A 19,520-nucleotide genomic window follows, 5' to 3' on the forward strand; every position below is an offset into this window, starting at 1 on the left:
ACAGCTGAGATTGCTATTTCTAGGGTTGCCCTATTTCAAAAAGTGATAATCCGGACACAAAAGTTGTTGGGTGTTGGTGGGTTTTGGGGCCAAGGCTTTGAGCTTTTTTTTTTTTTTTGCAAAATCTCTAAAAGAGTTTTTGATCTCTTTTTAATGAACATCGCCAAAAACGACACTGCCGACATGGGTTGCCATACGCCCGGATTTTCCCGGACATTTTTTTTTTTAGCGATTTTCCCCTGGACACAGTATTTCAGCTAGGTTTGGGAAATTCCGGACGTATTTACAAGCTGTAAAACTTTGTGGGGTCCACTTTGTAACCTCCTCCCCCAATTTGACAGTGTTTCTTCACGCCCAGTCACTTGGGGGCACTCCAGGATCACTTGCAGGGCATTTGTTGCAAAGGCTAAAGCCCTTTTTCTGCCTCAGCTCCATTTCAAGTCCTGGATTCATCAGGTTGCAGGAGCCGATCACTACAATCTCAGTTCTGCCTGAGACAGAAATCGCAATAACTAAACGAAAGGCTGGCATGGGGCAGTGTATTCACAAGATAAGTCTTGTGTCCTTAACCTGTTGAGATAAGAAGAAATCTCCCCCTTTTCTTCCACAGCTGCCCAATTTAATCACTGGGGAAAGTTTGGGCCAATATTCTCCACCCAATATTCTTGGAGCTCTGAGCCAAATGTGCTCCCATCCCTGAGCCCACCACTATCCCGTGGCTTTCCTAGAATTAACAGCAGAAAACAATCAAGAAGCAAAGGCAAGAGACAGACATTGGCGGTCCAAGTGCCAATTTCAGGCTCGCAGAGGGAATTAATGAAGCATGCAGAAGGGAAGGCAATAATGAAGGCCCCCCCCCAGGGAGGGCAATATCTATTTCCTCCTAATGATCTATTTCTGGCAGCCTCATCCTTCTGAGCCAATAATAATGAAGCTGACACAAGACCCAATCCTCCTGTGAAAGGAGGCTCCCCCCCCCCACACACACAGTCCCATTGAGCCCCACGCCCAACGGAGAAGCTGCCAAATGGGCTTTTCCCATTTTCTAATTGTCTGTAACTGCAAACCTTCAGCGATTCTCACACCCTAGTGGGAGCAGGAGGGGGCAGCGTGGAGCCAAACTGATGGCAGGCTGGGGTCTCAGGAGGACACTGTTAGGATCTGGAAGGGGGGAGGTGTAGAAATTTAATAAAGAAATAAAAAAAATACTGTTGTGCAGCACCAGGTGATTCCACCCTGCTCTCTCTACAAGTGGGATGAAAACGGGGACATGTGTGTGCGCGTTCAACCTCTTCTCCAGCGACAGCTGGAATGGAGTATTTTTAAAGGGATCATTTATCAAAAGCAAAAAACACCAACGCTGGCAGCGTAATTTTTTCTGTTCATCTATAAATACTGGGTTTCCATACGCGTCACAACCAAATGTGTTGGAGTTCGGTCAAAATGCTTCTAGCCTCCCCTCTCCCTGAGTCCCATCTCCTGCGGTGTTACAATGCCACATGCCGCTCTTACTGCTCTAACGGGTGAGACAAAAAGAATCAGGCCCAATAGACAGGATGCTGGAAAAGATGTCTTTTGTTGGCCTGATCCAGGCTCTTGTGCTGTTAATTTACATAAAAAACAGGCAGAATGTGATGAACCACATACACATGGAACAGGCCACGTCAGGGGCAAGCAGCCTCCACACTGCTTTTTGCTCACACTGCATGGACAGAAGCAGTGCCTTTTACCAGCTTCGTCTGGTTGGCGAACTGCAGCTGTTCCTGAGCAGGGAGAGCTCGACCACTATAGGTCATGTGTGCAGAGGAGGGCAACTAAGAGGATCAAGGGTCTGGAAGTTGGGCCTTATGAGGAATGGTTGAAGGACCTGGGTCTGTTTAGCCTGGAGAAGAAGAGACGGAAAGGAGATATGTTACCCATCTTCAAACATCTCAAGGGCTGTCACAGGGAAGAGGGAGCAAGTTTTTTTTCTCCTGCTCTGGAGGGTAGGACTCGAACCAATGGCTTCAAGTTACAAGAAAGGAGATTCCGACTCAACATCAGGAAGAATTTTCTGACAGTAAGAGCTGTTTGACAGTGGAACAGACTCCCATGGGAGGTTGTGGACTCTCCTTCCTTGGAGGCTTTTAAGGAGAGGCTGGATGGCCATCTCTCTTGGATGCTATAATTGAGATTCCTGGACGGCAGGGGGTTGGACTAGAGGACCCTTGGGTCCCTTCCAACTCTACGATTCTCTTATTCTATGTGTTGGTAATCTTGAGGCTGGATTTCTGCAATGCGCTCCATGTGGGGCTGGCCTTGGGGCTGGTTCAGAAGCTCCAGCCGGCGCAAAATGCAGTGGCCAGATTGCCGGATCCCAGGAACCCAAAGGGCTGTGAGGCCATGGAGCAGATTTTGGAAGACCTCCAGGTGATGGAGTCCCAAGGGGATCTCCGATTCCTTTAGCCCAGCCTCTGCAGACCCTCGCAAGGTTCCACCTGCACACAAAACAGTCACACATCCTGAACACGTGGAGATCTGGGATGGGACCCGATGGCTTTAAGCCTTACAGGAAAACATTTGAGCCAGGAACTGGAGAACATGGACTAGGGCAAAAACACAGGGGCAGAAAGTATTTCACCAATGATATAGGAGAGAAAATACCTACGATGAAGGGAAAGGGATGTTGAAAATATAAAAGGCACAAAGCATTGCCACGTATTATCACCACTATATGCAGGAGCAGCACCTGAGATTCCAGCGACGTCAGTTTTCTTCCCCGCATCTTGTCTTCTTTCTTTGCAACCGGGGCCTTTTGTTTCTCTTTCTCTTTCGACTTTTCCAGTTTCTGGAGCTCCTCCACATAGGCATCGTAGATTTCCCACTGAAAGAGGCAAAGAGTGAATGGTGAGACAGCAAGGAACATCACAGAACTAGTCACAGGTAGCAGAAGGCAAGTGTACTTCTTATAAACATTCCCCACCCGGCTTCCACCCAAACTACCAAGAAAGAAGATCGGTGATGTCAACGTAATAATAATAATAATAATAATAATAATAATAATAATAATAATAATTTATTATTATTTATTTATGTAGACCAGGGAGGAATTTTAATGTGGGGACCCAGAAGGGTTTCTTCAGAAAGAAGGGAAGTGGAAAAGGAATGGGGGATCAGGCTAGATTGAAGGAGAGGCGGAATAACTCTGTCTTACAGGCCCTGCGGAAGGAGGTCAGGTCACGCAGGGCCTTAGTCTCGTGGGACAGAGTATTCCACCAGGTCGGAGCCAACACTGAAAAGGCCCTGGTCCTTCTGGAGGATAATCTGGCTTCTTTGGGGCTCGGGACCCTTAAATTATTGTTATTTGTGGACATTAAGATCCTCTGTGGGGCATACCAGGAGAGGCAGTCCTGTAAGTACGAGGGTCCTAAGTCGCATAGGGCTTTAAAGGTCAGAACCAGCACTTTGAACCTGACCCGGTACTCCACCAGGAGCCAGTGCAGCTGGTAAAGCACTGGATGAATATGCTCCCATGGCGTAAGAGAAATGTCTCCCTAGAGCCCTGTGGCTCTGAGCACAGAGAGGAGGAGGAGGAGGAGGAGGAGGAGAAGGAGAGTTAGGACTTGATATCCCGCCTTTCACTCCCCTTAAGGAGTCTCAAAGCAGCCAACAATCTCCTTTCCCTTCCTCCCCCACAACAAACCCTCTGTGAGGTGAGTGGGGCTGAGAGACTTCAGAGAAGTGTGACTAGCCCAAGGTCACCCAGCAGCTGCATGTGGAGGAGCGGAGACGCGAACCCGGTTCCCCAGATTATGAGTCCACCGCTCTTAACCACTACACCATGCTGGCTCCATGCTAGAGAGGCAAAATGAGTACCCCAGCAGGAACAAGACCAGAGCTGGAGTGAAGACTGGGGCAGATCCACAGGTGCACAAATCCATCCATCCACGGGCAGAGGCAGTTATGAGCCAGATAAGAGAGGAGGAGATGGAAGAAGGTTGCAGGCAAGCAGGAGGGGAAGCTGTTAGCTGGGAGGGAGCAGGTAAGCAGGAAGAGAGAACTTGGAGCAAGACCCAGGAGCCACACAAACAAGGCCAGAGTAGCCACTTCCAACACAGGCCAGTCAAGGAGGAAACAAGGCCTTGTCTAGGTGGTGGGTGACAATTCTGCCCCTTCCTCCTTCCACCTGCAGAAACAGGTTCTTTGCCGCATGAGATTCTCAAAAGGCTCTTAACTCAAATTCAGTGGGATAGAAAAGGAACTGTGGCAGGGAGTCGGGGAATGAAGAAAGGAAGAGTTTGAAATATTACTTTCCATTCATCAAATGGCCCAAGATGGGAGTGGGGAAGAGAGATGTGGGATTTTGTTCTATGTCTAAAACTTCAGCTGCATTCTGCCAAATTTAGCAAGCCACTCAAGCTGTGCTCATCCTGAAGAGGATTCCACTAGCGAGTGAGCTGGAGATTTGCATTTATTCCAGCACTTTGATTAGAAACACGGTTGTCCCTTTAAAGGACCATTTTGATATAACAAAGATGCATCCCTTTCTCCATCTCTCCATGTCCTCCTACGAGGGAGAGCCGCTGAGCCTGTGCATTGTCTTATCTACTGCTGTGTACCAAGTACAATAGACAAAATCAGTGGTGATTGGGACAATTGTCACAGGGACCACAAGAAATATGTGGATCAATTCAACTTCTAGGCAACAATAAGACTTTAAAAAGAGAAAACGTAAAGAAACAAAAACTGGTTGAATTCCATTCCACACACTTCAGCAGCAAAAATGCGCTTATCCTAATGGTACTATTGTTTCAAAGATGCAGATTAAAGAGACACCCCCTGGGACACTTGGGGGAGGTGATATGCTTCAACATCATTTCAGAGCCTGCCACAGATGTGTTTTCATCCACACCAAGGCAGAGAGATGGGCCTCCATATTTCATCCTGCAGGTATTTCCCTGGTACCTTCTGGTTGCAAACACACCAAAAAGCAAGTGGATGCTTTTATCTCACACACAGAAGGGAATGAAGGCTGCAGTCCTATAGTCACTTACCTGGGGCGTATATTTGAGGAGGCATGGATTGTGCTGTAGGGCATGCCATGCTTTCAGTCAAGGATGTGGGTGTTGTCTTGGCCCTGTAATCCTCACAGGCCATTAGGACCAAGCAAAGACACCGAGGGACTAGCAGGGATTAGATGCACAGGCATGCCCAGTGTTAAGACAGTAAGACTAAAGGGATGAGATTCTGGCTCCATCCGACTTTCTTTCCTTTAGCGGTCACCTCAGTAGGAACAAAATAGAAAATTTTGTGTCTGAAGAAGTGTGCATGCACACGAAAGCTCATACCAAGAACAAACTCAGCTGGTCTCTAAGGTGCTACTGGAAAGAATTTTCTATTTTGTTTCGACTATGGCAGACCAACATGGCTACCCACCTGTAACTGGAACCTCAGTAGGAAGCAAAGCTCAGCTCCACCAGGAACCCCCTGCCCCAAAGTTTTGCCGGCTGGTCATTATGGGAACAAATGCTTAGAAACTGGTGGCTGAGCTTTGGCTTGTTTGTTTTCCCTTCTTCGTAGAATCATAGAATGATAGAGTTGGAAGAGACCACAGGGGCCATCCAGTCCAACCCCCTGCCAAGCAGGAAACACCATCAAAGCATTCCTGACAGATGGCTGTCAAGCCTCTGCTTCAAGACCTCCAAAGAAGGAGACTCCACCACACTCCTTGGCAGCAAATCCCACTGTCGGACAGCTCTTACTGTCAGGAAGTTCTTCCTAATGTTTAGGTGGAATCTTCTTTCTTGTAGTTTGAATCCAATCTTCTTTCTTGTAGTTTGAATCCATTGCCCTGTGTCCGCTTCTCTGGAGCAGCAGAAAACAACCTTTCTCCCTCCTCTATATGACATCCTTTGATATATTTGAACATGGCTATCATATCACCCCTTAATCTTCTCTTCTCCAGGCTAAACATACCCAGCTCCCTAAGCCGTTCCTCATAAGGCATCGTTTCCAGGCCTTTGACCATTTTGGTTGCCCTCCTCTGGACACGTTCCAGCTTGTCAGTATCCTTCTTGAACTGTGGTGCCCAGAACTGGACACAGTATTCCAGGTGAGGTCTGACCAGAGCGGAATATAGTGGTACTATTACTTCCCTTGATCTAGATGCTATACTCCTACTGATGCAGCCCAGAATTGCATTGGCTTTTTTAGCTGCTGCATCACACTGTTGACTCATGTCAAGTTTGTGGTCTACCAAGACTCCTAGATCCTTTTCACATGTACTGCTCTCAAGCCAGGTGTCACCCATCCTGTATTTGTGCCTTTCATTTTTTTTTGCCCAAGTGTAGTACTTTACATTTATCCCTGTTAAAATTCATCTTGTTTGCTTTGGCCCAGTTCTCTAATCTGTTAAGGTCATTTTGAAGTGTGATCCTTTCTCCTTCTGTGTTGTAGGCCTGTTGGTCTTGTGCTGACGGTATGTAAACTGCTCTGAAGGCCCCCCCCCCTTTTTTGCTGAATGGTGGGGCACAAATGCTCTAAATTAATATATAAATAAATAGCATTCACCTGATTGGCAGTGTCAGAGAAGGTAGCTCTCGGCGGGGGCTCCATCTGACATGCCCTGTCCTGGAAGAAAGGATTTGAAGTAGCACACAGTTAATCCCGTTGTCAGTGGCAGGATATATATAAAAGTCAGCTCTAGCTTAGCTGCTGAGAAACCGCCTGAGACTTGAGCAGCACTAGTGGAGTGTGACTTCCCCCCCACCATTTATCCAAAAGGTCTGTGCGCTGCGAGGGTATTGCAAGTGGATCTGTGTTTACTATCAACATGACATTTTATTTGTGACAAGAGCTGGCCTGTTGCTGCGATGACCCCGGGCTCACGTGCGTTCAGGGAAACAGAAAGCACCTCAATAGGAATGTACAAATGGAAGGATCATTGGTTTCGGCAGAAATTGCTGCAAGTTTGCCGCAGGTGAATAGGTTTTACTGCTTCTGCCTCCTAGAGCAGGGCAACATGTGGCCTAATTTACGGCATTCTAGAATTATAGAATCATAGAGTTGGAAGAGACCACAAGGGCCATCCAGTCCAACCCCCTGCCAAGCAGGAAACACCATCAAAGCATTCCTGACAGATGGCTGTCAAGCCTCCGCTTAAGACCTCCAAAGAAGGAGACTCCACCACACTCCTTGGTAGCTAATTGCACTGCCGAACAGCTCTCACTGTCAGGAAGTTCTTCCTAAAGTTTAGGTGGAATCTTCTTTCTTGTAGTTTGAATCCATTGCCCCGTGTCCGCTTCTCTGGAGCAGCAGAAAACAACCTTTCTCCCTCCTCTATATGACATCCTTTTATAACAGCCTGTGTAAAAAGCTTGGGATTACCTCTCTCTGGGGAAAGGGATTTTTAAAGAAAATGTTCAAAGCAATCTAAATTTTCTCCTTAGCACCCGAAGTCTCTGTAAGTAAGGGAGGCTTAAGAACTCTGGGGTGAGAGGATGAGACTGAAGAACTGGTCACTGGCTGGCTGCCCACAAGTCAGATTCAGCTCCACTAGAACTAGAAGGGTGTTATGGAACTGAAGCTGGGATCTAGGAAAGCAGGCCTCTGGGGAGGGTTAGGCTGTGGCAGAAATGGGAGTCCAGCAATATCTGGAGGGAGACACAGATGGTCCCTATCCCTGATATAAAGGCTTTGTGTGGAGCTGGCCAAGCAGCAGAGAGGGCAGAGCTGGCAGCTTTGAGGGACGCTGCAACAATTTCCTGCTTTCCACATGGGCCATCTAGTCCACCCCTTGCAATGCAGGAATATTGTGCCCAAGGTGGGTCTTGAACCCATGACCCTGGGATTACACTCCTCCCGAGCTGCAGGTGTGTGGGGTTATTGAATGTCACATGTCTGTTTACATTCCAGCACAGATTGCTGGAGTCCGTGAGTGGAACCTCCGCGTTTTTGAGGCGGGCAAGGAAGAGTTTGTGTCCAGCATCCACAGAGAGCTTGGAGATGACAACCATGAATGCTGCGCATAGATAATTCCACCATTTACAGGGTGCCAGAAACCTCTGATAGAAGAAGCACCCGTCTTTGCCAGTGTGCTTCTAGCTGCCAAAGGCAAAAGGTAATCAATATCTTCTATGTCCATCAGCAATTAGCACCTGACGCAGAGAGACGGGGGAAGAGCCTGCCCACAGGCATGCGAGAGGGACTTTAACCAAGAGACAAGGGTGTGAAGAGACCGGCAGTGACAGCCTACCCTCACAGGGTTGTTGTAGGTCTGGGAGGCCCTCTCGCTGAAGTTGAACTGGTTGGTGAGCTTTCGTTCACCCACCATACGGGGACGATATACTTCTTCTTCTTTCTCTTCCTGGGCTGCAGCCTGAAAGAGGGGGAAACGGTCACAGAATTGTAGAGTTGGAAGGGACACCAAGGGTCATCTAGTCCAACCCACCCATCTCTTGGGGGGGGATCAGACTGGGCAGAACTAGAAAGGAAAGAGAGGGGCATCACATGCACATTTGGTGCTCCTCCTTTGGCTAAGGATGCAGCACCACAAAGATCTTGCTGTCACCCACCTGGGCAGGGGAGGAGGAGGAAGTGGCAGCAGGGTGCTGGAACCCCAGAGCACCATCGCTGCCTGTCAGACTATACTGAGCTACATGGACCCATGGTCCGACTCAGTATAAGCTTCCTATGTTCCAATGTGTGTGGGCCTATCCACTACCCGTCCTGCCAACCTTGGCCGCTGGGTCAGCCATGCCAGCCCCCCAGCATTGTCCCCACCCAGAGGAGGGTGAGGGGCTTGCCTGTCCCTGCTCATTGCTGGTGGGGCTACAGAGAGGGCAGGAAGAAAAGGAGGGGGAATGACTCTTCCTTGTGGCGCTGTGGGTTAAACCACAGAGCCTAGCGCTTGCCGATCAGAAGGTCGGCGGTTTGAATCCCCGCGACGGGGTGAGCTCCCGTTGCTCAGTTCCTGCTCCTGCCAACCTAGCAGTTCGAAAGCACGTCAAAGTGCAAGTAGATAAATAGGTACTGCTCCGGCAGGAAGGTAAACGGCGTTTCCGTGTGCTACTCTGGTTCTCCAGAAGCGGCTTAGTCATGCTGGCCACGTGACCCGGAAGCTGTCTGCAGACAAATGCCGGCTCCCTCAGCCAGTAAAGTGAGATGAGCGCTGCAACCCCAGAGTCGTCCGCGACTGGACCTAATGGTCAGGGGTCCCTTTACCTTTTTATATCTATATAAAAATCACACTTAACAAATTATGATTATCGGGGCGGGGAAAGAAGAGACATTTTCTGATTTGCCTCAGGTGGCAAAATGTCTTGGGCCAACCCTGAACACTTTAAGCAAAGTAAAAAACGAAAGAAATGCAAGCTAGCCGCATGCACATTGCCACGAAGCCTTACCGGCTGATCTGTTTTTTCTCCTTCTCCTTCTCCTTCTCCTGCTTCCCCTTCCGCCTGCTCTTCTTCCCTAAGCTCTTCATCCAGGGCCTCAAAGTCCACCACAACAGACGAGACAGGAACCACAGCTGAGAATCATAAACAAAGCTGTAGAGCTGGGAGGGACCGCGAGGGTCATCTAGTCCAACCCACTGGACTTCAGGAAACTGTTGCCTAACGCGGGGCTCGAACCCACGACCCTGAGCTTAAGAGTCTCACACTCTACCAACTGAGCTATCCCAGCTGATAATAAAACAGGACAGTGTGGCAAACATAGCAGTTATTGCAGCAACCCATATCAGAAACTCCGGGACGGGGTGGGAAAGAGAGAGCTTTGCGTCTGTAGGCGCAGCAGCTATGGCGCTGGGTGGAAGACAAGCATTTAAGGCCTGTCTTCTATAGCTTCAAAGATGTCCCCGCTTCAGAGTGCATCAAAGCAAGTTCTCCATGCAATGCACAATTCATTTATGTATTTCACGACTACAAGGGTTGGTGGTGGCCACTAACAGAGGCAGCTTAAAAAGGAGACTAGACAAATTCCTGGAGAGGGTGGCCATCACTGGCTATACGGGATCTCTTTGTTTAGAGGCAGCCACTGAGAAGCAACGGTGGAAGAGGACTATTGACTTCCAGCCCTGCTTGTGGGCTTCCTAGCCAGCCACCGAGGAATCATAGAATCATAGAATCCTAGAGTTGGAAGAGACCCCAAGGGCCATCCAGTCCAACCCCCTGCCTAGCAGGAAACACCATGAAAGCATTCCTGACAGATGGCTGTCAAGCCTCTGCTTAAAGACCTCCAAAGAAGGAGACTCCACCACACTCCTTGGCAGCAAATCCCACTGCCGAACAGCTCTCACTGCCGAACAGCTCTCACTGAAAGCAGGGTGCTAGACTAGGTATCCCATTGGACTAATTCAGAAGGATACGCCACATGTTCCTGATAGCAGAACTAGGAAAATCCCCTCTCTTGAGACCACAGGGAGTCATTACAAGTCAAAATAGATAACAACAACAACAACAACAACAACAACAACAACAACAACAACAACAACCAACTTATTATTTATAACCCGCCCATCTGGCTGGGTTTCCCCAGCCACTCTGGGTGGCTCCCAACCAAATATTAAAAACACAATACAGCATTAAACTTTAAAAAAAAACAAAAACTTCCCTAAACAGGGCTGCCTTCAGAAGTCTTTTAAAAGTAAGATAGTTGATTATTTCCTTGACATCTGATGGGAGGGCGTTCCACAGGGGCTAGATGCACCAATGATCTGACACAGCCTTAGCCAGATATACATATACTAAGTCACACATCTCTGCTCCTCTCCTGAGCACCAGATTTCCATAATTTGTACCTCCTGCCAGGCTGCTGCGTACCCCCCTGCCCAGAGCCGGCATGTCTGCAAGAGGCCTCCTACAAACTGACGTTTGCCTGTTCATTCATGCTAACAAACAGGCCCCCATGTGACAGTGTCCCCCCCCCACCTAAGGCTACAGGCACACATTTCCTCCAGCGCCCAGAGTAGGTGTGGCGGGCGCATGGCTCAATAGCTCGCTGTCTGCTGACCCACAAAGCCTACCGACAGTCAGACTCTGCTTCATGCTCTGCCTCCGACCCTCATCCGAATCTCTGAATATCAGGTTCCCGTAGAGAGTGAAGTGTGTGGCCATCTGTTCCACCACACTAGTCTGCTTGTAGGATCTCTCCTACGGAGAAAGAAAAGACCAGCACTGAGATGACGACACACAGCCACGTTTCTCTTTGATTCATAAAAGTGTTTCTGTACCGCTGTTCCATAAATTATCAGAGTAGTGTGCAATGATGAAACATAAACATCATTAAGAAGCCCCACAAGGAGGTCAACAGAACTCTCCCCCTTCTTAGAATCATAGACAACTGCCTACTGACTGGAGGTAGGGTTGGTGTTTTTGTTTTTTGCCCAATCTGCTGAGTGGGTTTTTTGTGTTTAGTCCAAAGTTGTTGAGCTTTTTTGGCAAATCCTGGACATTTCAGCAATTTTTGCCCAGATGCTGTGATGCTGTGTCCAGCAGCCGATTGCCAGCTACGTCCAGAAAATTCCAGATTTATGGCAAACCTAGTCCAGCCCCAATTCAATGCAAGATTCTCACCCAATGTGGGGTTGGGGCTCAAATCTACAACCCATCTATTTTGGGGTGGATCTAGTCCCAGCAGGAATGAAGGAGCAACTACTGTACATGTCAATCTAGCTCAGATTACCTCACATTTACACCAGAGTGGGAGGGTAAGGAGAAGCTACAGATCCCAGGAATGTCACACTAAGCCTGGTCTGTAAAAACGGTCAGTTGCAGGACTATCTAAGGTGAATTCCAGGGTGAAGGTTTTGTTAGGAATTTCCAATCCACCTTAAGTTGCAGACATGGAATTGTTGTGTGTCACATGTCTGTTTACACACCAGCACAGATTGCTGGGAACTTCCGTTGTGTATAGCTTTTGCTTTTGCGACTCTCTCTGACGAGACAAAGGAGAGCCAACATGTTTTTCTCTGTCCTGATTTATGCTCAATAAATCTGCTTGTAGATATGCTTTCACAAGCCTCTCTCGCCACTTCTGTTGCGCCGCACGCTCTGAGAATATAGTGTGCCCAGGCTTTTGAAGAATCGGTCGCTGATTTAATGTCGCACCAAAGATTGGGAATCGCCCAGCAGGTCGGCTGGAAGGATGTGATCCAGCTGGGGGCTAGCCAGCTGGCCTCCCAACTCCCTCAGGATGCCGACAGGTTTTAGTTCAAGGTTTTAGATGTTGTGAGGATAAAATGGGGAGAGCCACATCCACCACATTGAGTTCCTTGAAAAGGTGGTATATAAATCTAATAAATAAATGACTAATCCCCCTAATTTAGCAGAACGCTGTCCCTAATTGCTCAAATACACTTGCTTGTACAGCTTTCCTGTCTTTTCTATCAGGTTGGCTCAGATCATAAAGCCTTTGAGCCATGAATATCCCAGGGATGAGGGGAATCATTCACAGCCTCCCCTCCGACCGTGGTAGAACAGAAGGATTTATTACCCAGCACCGGGCAACTCAGCGATGCTCACCTTCAAAACAATCTGGAGCGGCTTCTATCTATCCGGGTGATCAATTATGGTAATATACTTATTCATTTACCTCCCCTGTTTAAACTCACAAGAAAATACCAAGGAAGAAAGTTTGAAAGAAGGAATGGAAGGGGAATGTAAGGTTCTCAGTTTGTTGCTCATGAGTAAGCAGCCAGAACTCCGCTGTTTCCTTTAGAGATTTTATTGTGCAAACTATGTACAGTGCAGAGCTAAAAAGAAGGAGGAGGAGGAGAAGAAGAAGAAGACACAGTGTAATAATAAAATAATCATAATAACAGCCCCCCCCCCCATTTAATAGACCACAGATTATTTAACAGCCAAAAGTCTAGGTAGAGGAATGTTTTTGCTGGGCACCTAAAGACATGTGATGGTGCCAAGCAAGACTCTCTTTTGCTTCAGTGGTTTTTGTTAAAACACTATTATGTTAAAATAGGGTTACCATATTACAAAAAGTGAAAAATCTAAAATAAAAAATGGGTTGTCATACGTCCAGATTTCCCCAGACATTTAAGCAATTTCCACCCGCACGCTGTTTCCGATAGCAGAATCCCAGCTATGTCCAGGAAATTCCGGATGTGAGAACTGGTGGTTTAACTCATTAATGGGTAAAATATAAGTAGAATAGCAGTTTTCAAGGGTAAAGGGGGGGAAAATACCATGGAAGGGTGGATGGGAAGTCAATAGACATTCGAGTTTTGTTCTGACTGTTGTTTAAAAGAATTTGTAAAATCTGAAAATTTAATATAAAGGTTATGCAAAAATAAATAAATAAAGCTAGCAAATCTTGTCTTATATAACACAATCCTGTTCAAGGCCCACTGAGCTCAATGGAGCTTCCTCCCAGGGAAGCAGGTATAGGAATGCAGGCACAGTTTCACTGCATATGTATGAAACCACTTTAAGGAGAAGAAAGGCAGTGTAACAATATTTAAAGTAAGCTCGCTAAATTCAAGTGTATTGAATTTATGAGAGCCAGTTTGGTGTAGTGGTTAAGAGCGGCAGACTCGTAATCTGGGGAACCGGGTTCGTGTCTGCACTCCTCCACATGCAGCTGCTGGGTGACCTTGGGCTAGTCACACTTCTCTGAAGTCTCTCAGCCCCACTCACCTCACAGAGTGTTTGTTGTGGGGGAGGAAGGGAAAGGAGAATGTTAGCCGCTTTGAGACTCCTTCGGGTAGTGAAAAGCGGGATATCAAATCCAAACTCTTCTTCTTCTTCTTCTTATTTGATATGTTGTTTTTATTTTATTTAAAGCATTTGCATTCTGCCTTTTTAACTTGTAAGAAACTTTCAGGGTGGCTTCCAAGGAGAAGCTTGAAGACATCATTAGAATACAAGGAAATGGGAAAAGCATAAACTCAACAAGATCAGTAGAATATAGAATGTGACATAAAAAGGCATGGCAAAATGCCCACCAAGCCTCTGTGGCAAGGGCTTCTAGAGAAGGACCTCCAATTACCTCATATTTGGATGATGATATTTTGCTTCCACTTTTACGGCTGACATGCAATGGCATCAGCCCTCTTTGGTAGGTAACATGCAATGGCATTTTTGTATTTGACAGTTTATGCTATTTTATATGTGGTGTTTGTCCAAGTCAAAACAGCCAACAGTTGCCAACAAGCATTATGCTCCCAAAATTAAATATCCCAAATGCAAATTCAAATAAATTCAATTTTTTTTTAAAAAAAGAATACATTATTGAAGCAATTGCCCACATCTCATATGAATTTCAATGAAGAGTAAAGTACTCACTTTAAAACTGTATCTGACAATGTTTTGTGGAGCATGAGGGTTATTGGCTGTCAGGATGCGAGTGATCTCTTCTTTCAATTCCTGCAGAAGGGAAAAAGCTGGCTCAAAACACACATACACCCTTTATAAGTTAATATTCAGATACATTTGTACCATACTGTTAATTCTTCATGAGCTGTGTTGCCACATTGAACTTTTGTTGAGAGCTGCAGGAGACTTCTTAAAACAATTTCCCCCCATTAAAAATAATGACAGTACTGATTTGTTGTATTTCATGAAAATGTTGGGTTCAAATGAACATTGCATGCAGAAGGAAGTAATTGAACTTTCTTTATATATTCGGGGAGGGTGCATTATTTTCTTTCGGGGTAGGGGAAGTAAATGTTAAGATTCAATGTTCTTCCATTTTGTGTGCAAAAATGAGTAGATCCCTTCAGCCAGTCATGCATGCTTCTTGAAAAAACGGTTTTCCTTTGTGGGAGAAAACATGCAAAGAATAACCTGTGGGATTTATATGACCTCATTTGCAATCAAACAAGCAGAATCCCTTTGGCTTCAAGTTCCACGTTCTTAAGACCTGGGAAAGGGAAGGCTCATTTGTTTGTCAGGTACTGTACAATTAAACTAACCCACGGCCCAGAACTTGAAGAGCTGTCGGGCCAATTTTTTGTCATGGCGTTCCAGAATCCAGGGGCGTCGCAAGGGGGGGCGGGGGGCCGCCCTTAGTTCCAGGGGAGGAGGGGTGACACTTTGGCCGGCCCCTCCCACCCCGCCCCGACGGGCGGACCCGAACGGGGCATGTCGCCTTTTCCCCCTTCCAGCGGCTATTTTTCGATGTGGGGGGGGCAGCGAGGAGGGGGTGTCACGCTGGCATGACACCCCCTCCCCGCTGGCCACCACCCCCCGCCGAAAAAAACCACTGGGAGGGGGGGGGGAAGGAAGCAGAGCAGGGCGCATTCAAGCCCTGCTCTGCTTCTTTTTCCCCTTTCCACCGCTTTTTTTCGGCAGTGGGGGGGGTCGGACCCGCGAGGGGGGGTGTCAAACTTGTCACCCCCTCCCCGCTGGTCACCACCCTCCGCCGAAAAAAGCCTCGGAAAGGGGGAAATCCCCCCTTTCTGCATCCACGTGCGTCGTGACGTCATGATGACGTCACGACGCACTCGTGCCCCTACCCCAGGGGGGTGCCTCTGCGCTGCCGCCGCCCCCAGCAGCGCAGAGGCTAGCTACGCCACTGCCAGAATCCATCACAGTTTGGGCTGCTTCCAACAAGGAGGGCCTGTTGCTCAGGGCACACAGGATTAATATGCTCAGAGGTTCAATCCCTGTTCCTACAAGTCTCTCAATTAGGAGAAATAGGAAACACTTTTGCATAAGACCTTGAAGAGCTGCTGTTCCTGCCAGTCAGGTTAGAGAAAATATTGAGCTCCACAAATGGAAGTAACAATCAAGCTCTGGAGAAAGAAGGTTAAGACTTCTTTTCGTGGGGGGTTCCCTTGGGGATTCCCCAGCTGGTGCCTCCCATCATTCCTCTGTATCCAGCCAGCCCAGGACACTAGCACTGCAAACAAATAATAGTTCTCCTATAAGAACACTATGACAATCATTTCTCATTTTTATAGCACTTACTTAAGGCTCTTCTGTGCCTCATCCCAGGGGATCATGACTTGCCTGAGCTGGGCAGAGCAGGGATTTGAAGCTGGGTTCCCACGTCTGTGCTCAGAGTTATTGTGCATGCACCGTAGGGGCCACCAGATTGGCTGGAAGGAGACCCTGCAGTGACTCCCCTCCAAAATTTACTTACAGCATCTGTCAGCTCCAGCTGGTCTGGGGGCTTGATTAATGTCTTGGCCTGTGCCCATTCATCTGCCCCCCCTTCCACTTCAGCACCGCCTTCGTCATCCTAGAACAACAGAGTTAAACAACAGGGTGAAGGTGGATTCTGTCTTGCCAGGGCAGCAAGAAATGAACAAATGCCTAATGGAATGGTCTCGGTGGTGGGGTGCACCTTTTTATTCTTATTTATTTATGATTATTACTTTGTCCAAAAATAAAAATAAAAAGGGAATGTATAAAATGTAAATAATTGTATAAAATTTAAATAAAATAATGAATTAAAGAAAGAAAGAAGAAATAAAGAGAAGAGACGAGATAAAAAACAAATGCCACTGTAGTGTTTTTCTGGATTGTTTGCAAAGGAGCAGGCTTGAAGCACCATTCTTTTGTGGTTCTGTTCTTACCTGCCTAGGAGATACGGGGTTACCAACATGGTGCCCATGGGCGCAATGGCGCCCTTGTGAGCTTCCCCTTCATCATGAGGAGGCAAGTGTCGTGACATCCCTCCCCTCCCACAAAGTGCACATTGCTGAAGGAGGAAAGGAGTAAAATTCCCCCGCCCTCTCCTTTCGGCCGTAGGTGCTTTTCAACATCCAGATCAGCACCTGAGTCGCCACTCGGAGCCTCAGAAATCACCTGAGCAGTTGAACGGAAGGAAGGTGGAAGGGAAAGGAACAAGAAGGTGGGAGGGGAAATGGAGTGATCTGGGAGACTGGGTGGAGACAAAACAGAGTGACTGGAAGGGCAGAGAAAGTGGGGTGCTGTAGGAGTCAGAGGACAGCAGGGGAGACAATGGAGTGCTGTGGTCAGAGATATATTCTGTTCTTATCATCTTGTGTACAAATGTGACTCTGGAGACGGGAGAGAAGCAGAAGGGCCATGGCAAAATTTCAAATGCGTCCACGGACCCCAAAAGGTTGGTAACTCATGGGTTATCAATTTAATAGTAACCACGAGATCCAGATAGAATCATAGAATCCTAGAGTTGGAAGAGACCCCAAGGGCCATCCAGTCCAGCCCCCTGCCAAGCAGGAAACACCATCAAAGCATTCCTGACAGATGGCTGTCAAGCCTCCGCTTAAAGACCTCCAAAGAAGGAGACTCCACCACACTCCTTGGCAGCAAATTCCACTGCCGAACAGCTCTCACTGTCAGGAAGTTCTTCCTAATGTTTAGGTGGAATCTTCTTTCTTGTAGTTTGAATCCATTGCCCCGTGTCCGCTTCTCTGGAGCAGCAGAAAACAACCTTTCACCCTCCTCTATATGACATCCTTTTATATATTTGAACATGGCTATCATATCCCCCCTTAACCTTCTCTTCTCCAGCCTAAACATACCCAGCTCCCTAAGCCGTTCCTCATAACGCATTGTTTCCAGGCCTTTGACCATTTTGGTTGCCCTCTTCTGGACACGTTCCAGCTTGTCAGTATCCTTCTTGAACTGCAGTGCCCAGAACTGGACACAGTATTCCAGGTGAGGTCTGACCAGAGCGGAATATAGTGGTACTATTACCTCCCTTGATCTAGACGCTATACTCCTATTGATGCAGCCCAGAATTGCATTGGCTTTTTTAGCTGCTGCTGCTGATGCTTGGAGTCTATAGTTCAGCTCCATGGCCCTGAGGCGGTGGTTTCCACAGTGACCTGTTTCACCACTACCTGTCTTTATTAGAGTGAGTCTGCATCAAGCCTCTGGAGATCCAGGATGAAGCCCCACCAGTGACGCCCCCCCCCCACCTCTGCTGGTGCTTTTCATCCAAATCCTGTGAGGAACTGGATGTGGCTGGCAATTGGTAGGAGGCTGGCTAAGTGGGATGGTGGCTGAATGCTTTTCGCAATAAACACCCGCTGCTCACTCAGAGAGATCTTTACAAGACTTTATTACAAATATACAGACAAGACTGAAAGGCTTATGCGTCTCAATCTTCGGTTCCAGATTCAGGGAGTGGCCTCTGTTGGCTCCTTCTCCAACAGAGGAGGCGTGGAAGCTTCAAGGGGCATCTCTGGTCCTTGCACTTTAACTCCCTCCTCTCCAGAGCCAAAGGCACAGGCCCCATTTCTCCCTCCGTCCCTGTGCTCCCAGGGTGGTGGTGGTGCTCTGCCTCAGCATCAGAGAGCCTTGACACCCCCGGGCTCCCTCCAGCTCTCTCCCCCGTCACTTCCTGACCGGCTCCTTCTAAAGCAGGGGTCCCCAAACTAAGGCCTGGGGGCTGGATGCGGCCCAATCGCCTTCTAAATCCGGCCCGCAGATGGTCCGGGAATCAGCATGTTTTTACATGAGTAGAATGTGTCCTTTTATTTAAAATGCATCCCTGGGTTATTTGTGGGGCATAGGAATTCGTTCATATTTTTTCCCCAAAATATAGTCCGGCCCCCCCACAAGGTCTGAGGAACAGTGGACCGGCCCCCTGCTGAAAAAGTTTGCTGACCCCTGTTCTAAAGGCTCCTGTTCTGACCCTTCTCCTCCCCCTTCCCCAAAGGTGTTCCCTGGCTGTCCCGTCACACTAAGGCATACGCAACTGTGAAGCAAGATGTTGGACTATGTGAGCCGTGCTTTTGCCTTTCTTCATCCACTGAAAGCCGGTGATCTCAACAGTGAAATGAGCTTGCCATTTCAACAACTTGCTTCGGGAAATGCTGCATTGTGACAGCCTTTATAGCTGCAAGGGCTTGCAGAAACCACCTTCCATATTATTGTATGTCTAAGCACTGGAGAGGTTCCTGGACTTTGTCTGGAGATTGTTTTCTGAATGCGAAGTTAAGCACCAGGAGCTTGGTTGGAACCATGTCTATAGACACAGTCAATAGAAAGGTTGGTCTCAAATGGGAAGAGGAGAGGGCAGGAAGGAATAACTTTATGCTCTGAACAAAATCGAAAATTCTTTCTAGTAGCACCTTAGAGACCAACTGAGTTTGTTCCTGGTATGAGCTTTCGTGTGCATGCACACTTCTTCAGATACTCTGAGGTTTTCTGGTCTGCACATCTTTCTGGATTAGTAACTTCTGCTATGTTGGGATTTTGAGCATCTATTTGTGGCCAATTAAAAAGCAACAACCTAACATTCAAAGCACTGTTAAGTGACTTAACGAAGACCAGCCCCTTTCTGCCTGTCCCATAATATTCACTGTCATTGGACATTTCAAAATCAGCATTTCCAATCTGGCAGTTCAGGAGCCACAAGAGCCTGACCAGGTATGGAAAAGAATGTGGGTGGAAGATCTTGAGGGAAGACTTCTGTCCCAAAGGCTGAGCGAGATTCTGTCATTTGGTGGATAACTTCTAATCAACGTCTGTTGACTGAACCCACTTGGATTAGGGTGACTATCAAAGTCACTACCATTCCCTTGGATCATTTATTCCCCCCCCAATCTTAATTCTCTTTTCTTTTTAATCATCTAGGTTTGAAGAATG

The 19,520-nt window shown here is 47.6% G+C and overlaps 1 protein-coding gene and 1 non-coding gene across 2 annotated transcripts in view; both read right to left on the reverse strand.

Annotated features, from left to right (window-relative positions):
- DNAI1 (dynein axonemal intermediate chain 1) overlaps window positions 1-19,520 on the reverse strand; it is a 148,408-nt gene that overhangs the window by 113,161 nt on the left and 15,727 nt on the right. Inside the window, exons 3-9 of the mRNA XM_033164582.1 lie at window positions 16,078-16,176; window positions 14,277-14,357; window positions 11,003-11,129; window positions 9,384-9,508; window positions 8,234-8,356; window positions 6,550-6,609; window positions 2,729-2,863 (exon numbers count right to left, since the gene is read on the reverse strand). Of these exons, the coding sequence (XP_033020473.1) occupies window positions 2,729-2,863; window positions 6,550-6,609; window positions 8,234-8,356; window positions 9,384-9,508; window positions 11,003-11,129; window positions 14,277-14,357; window positions 16,078-16,176 (750 nt within the window). The remainder of the gene's footprint in view (window positions 1-2,728; window positions 2,864-6,549; window positions 6,610-8,233; window positions 8,357-9,383; window positions 9,509-11,002; window positions 11,130-14,276; window positions 14,358-16,077; window positions 16,177-19,520) is intronic.
- Window positions 9,591-9,663, reverse strand: TRNAK-CUU. Its single transcript has one exon. It is a non-coding gene; the product is annotated as a tRNA-Lys (tRNA).

The sequence above is a fragment of the Lacerta agilis genome, chromosome 11 (genome assembly GCF_009819535.1).
Source record: "Lacerta agilis isolate rLacAgi1 chromosome 11, rLacAgi1.pri, whole genome shotgun sequence".
Taxonomy (NCBI): Eukaryota; Metazoa; Chordata; class Lepidosauria; order Squamata; family Lacertidae; genus Lacerta; species Lacerta agilis.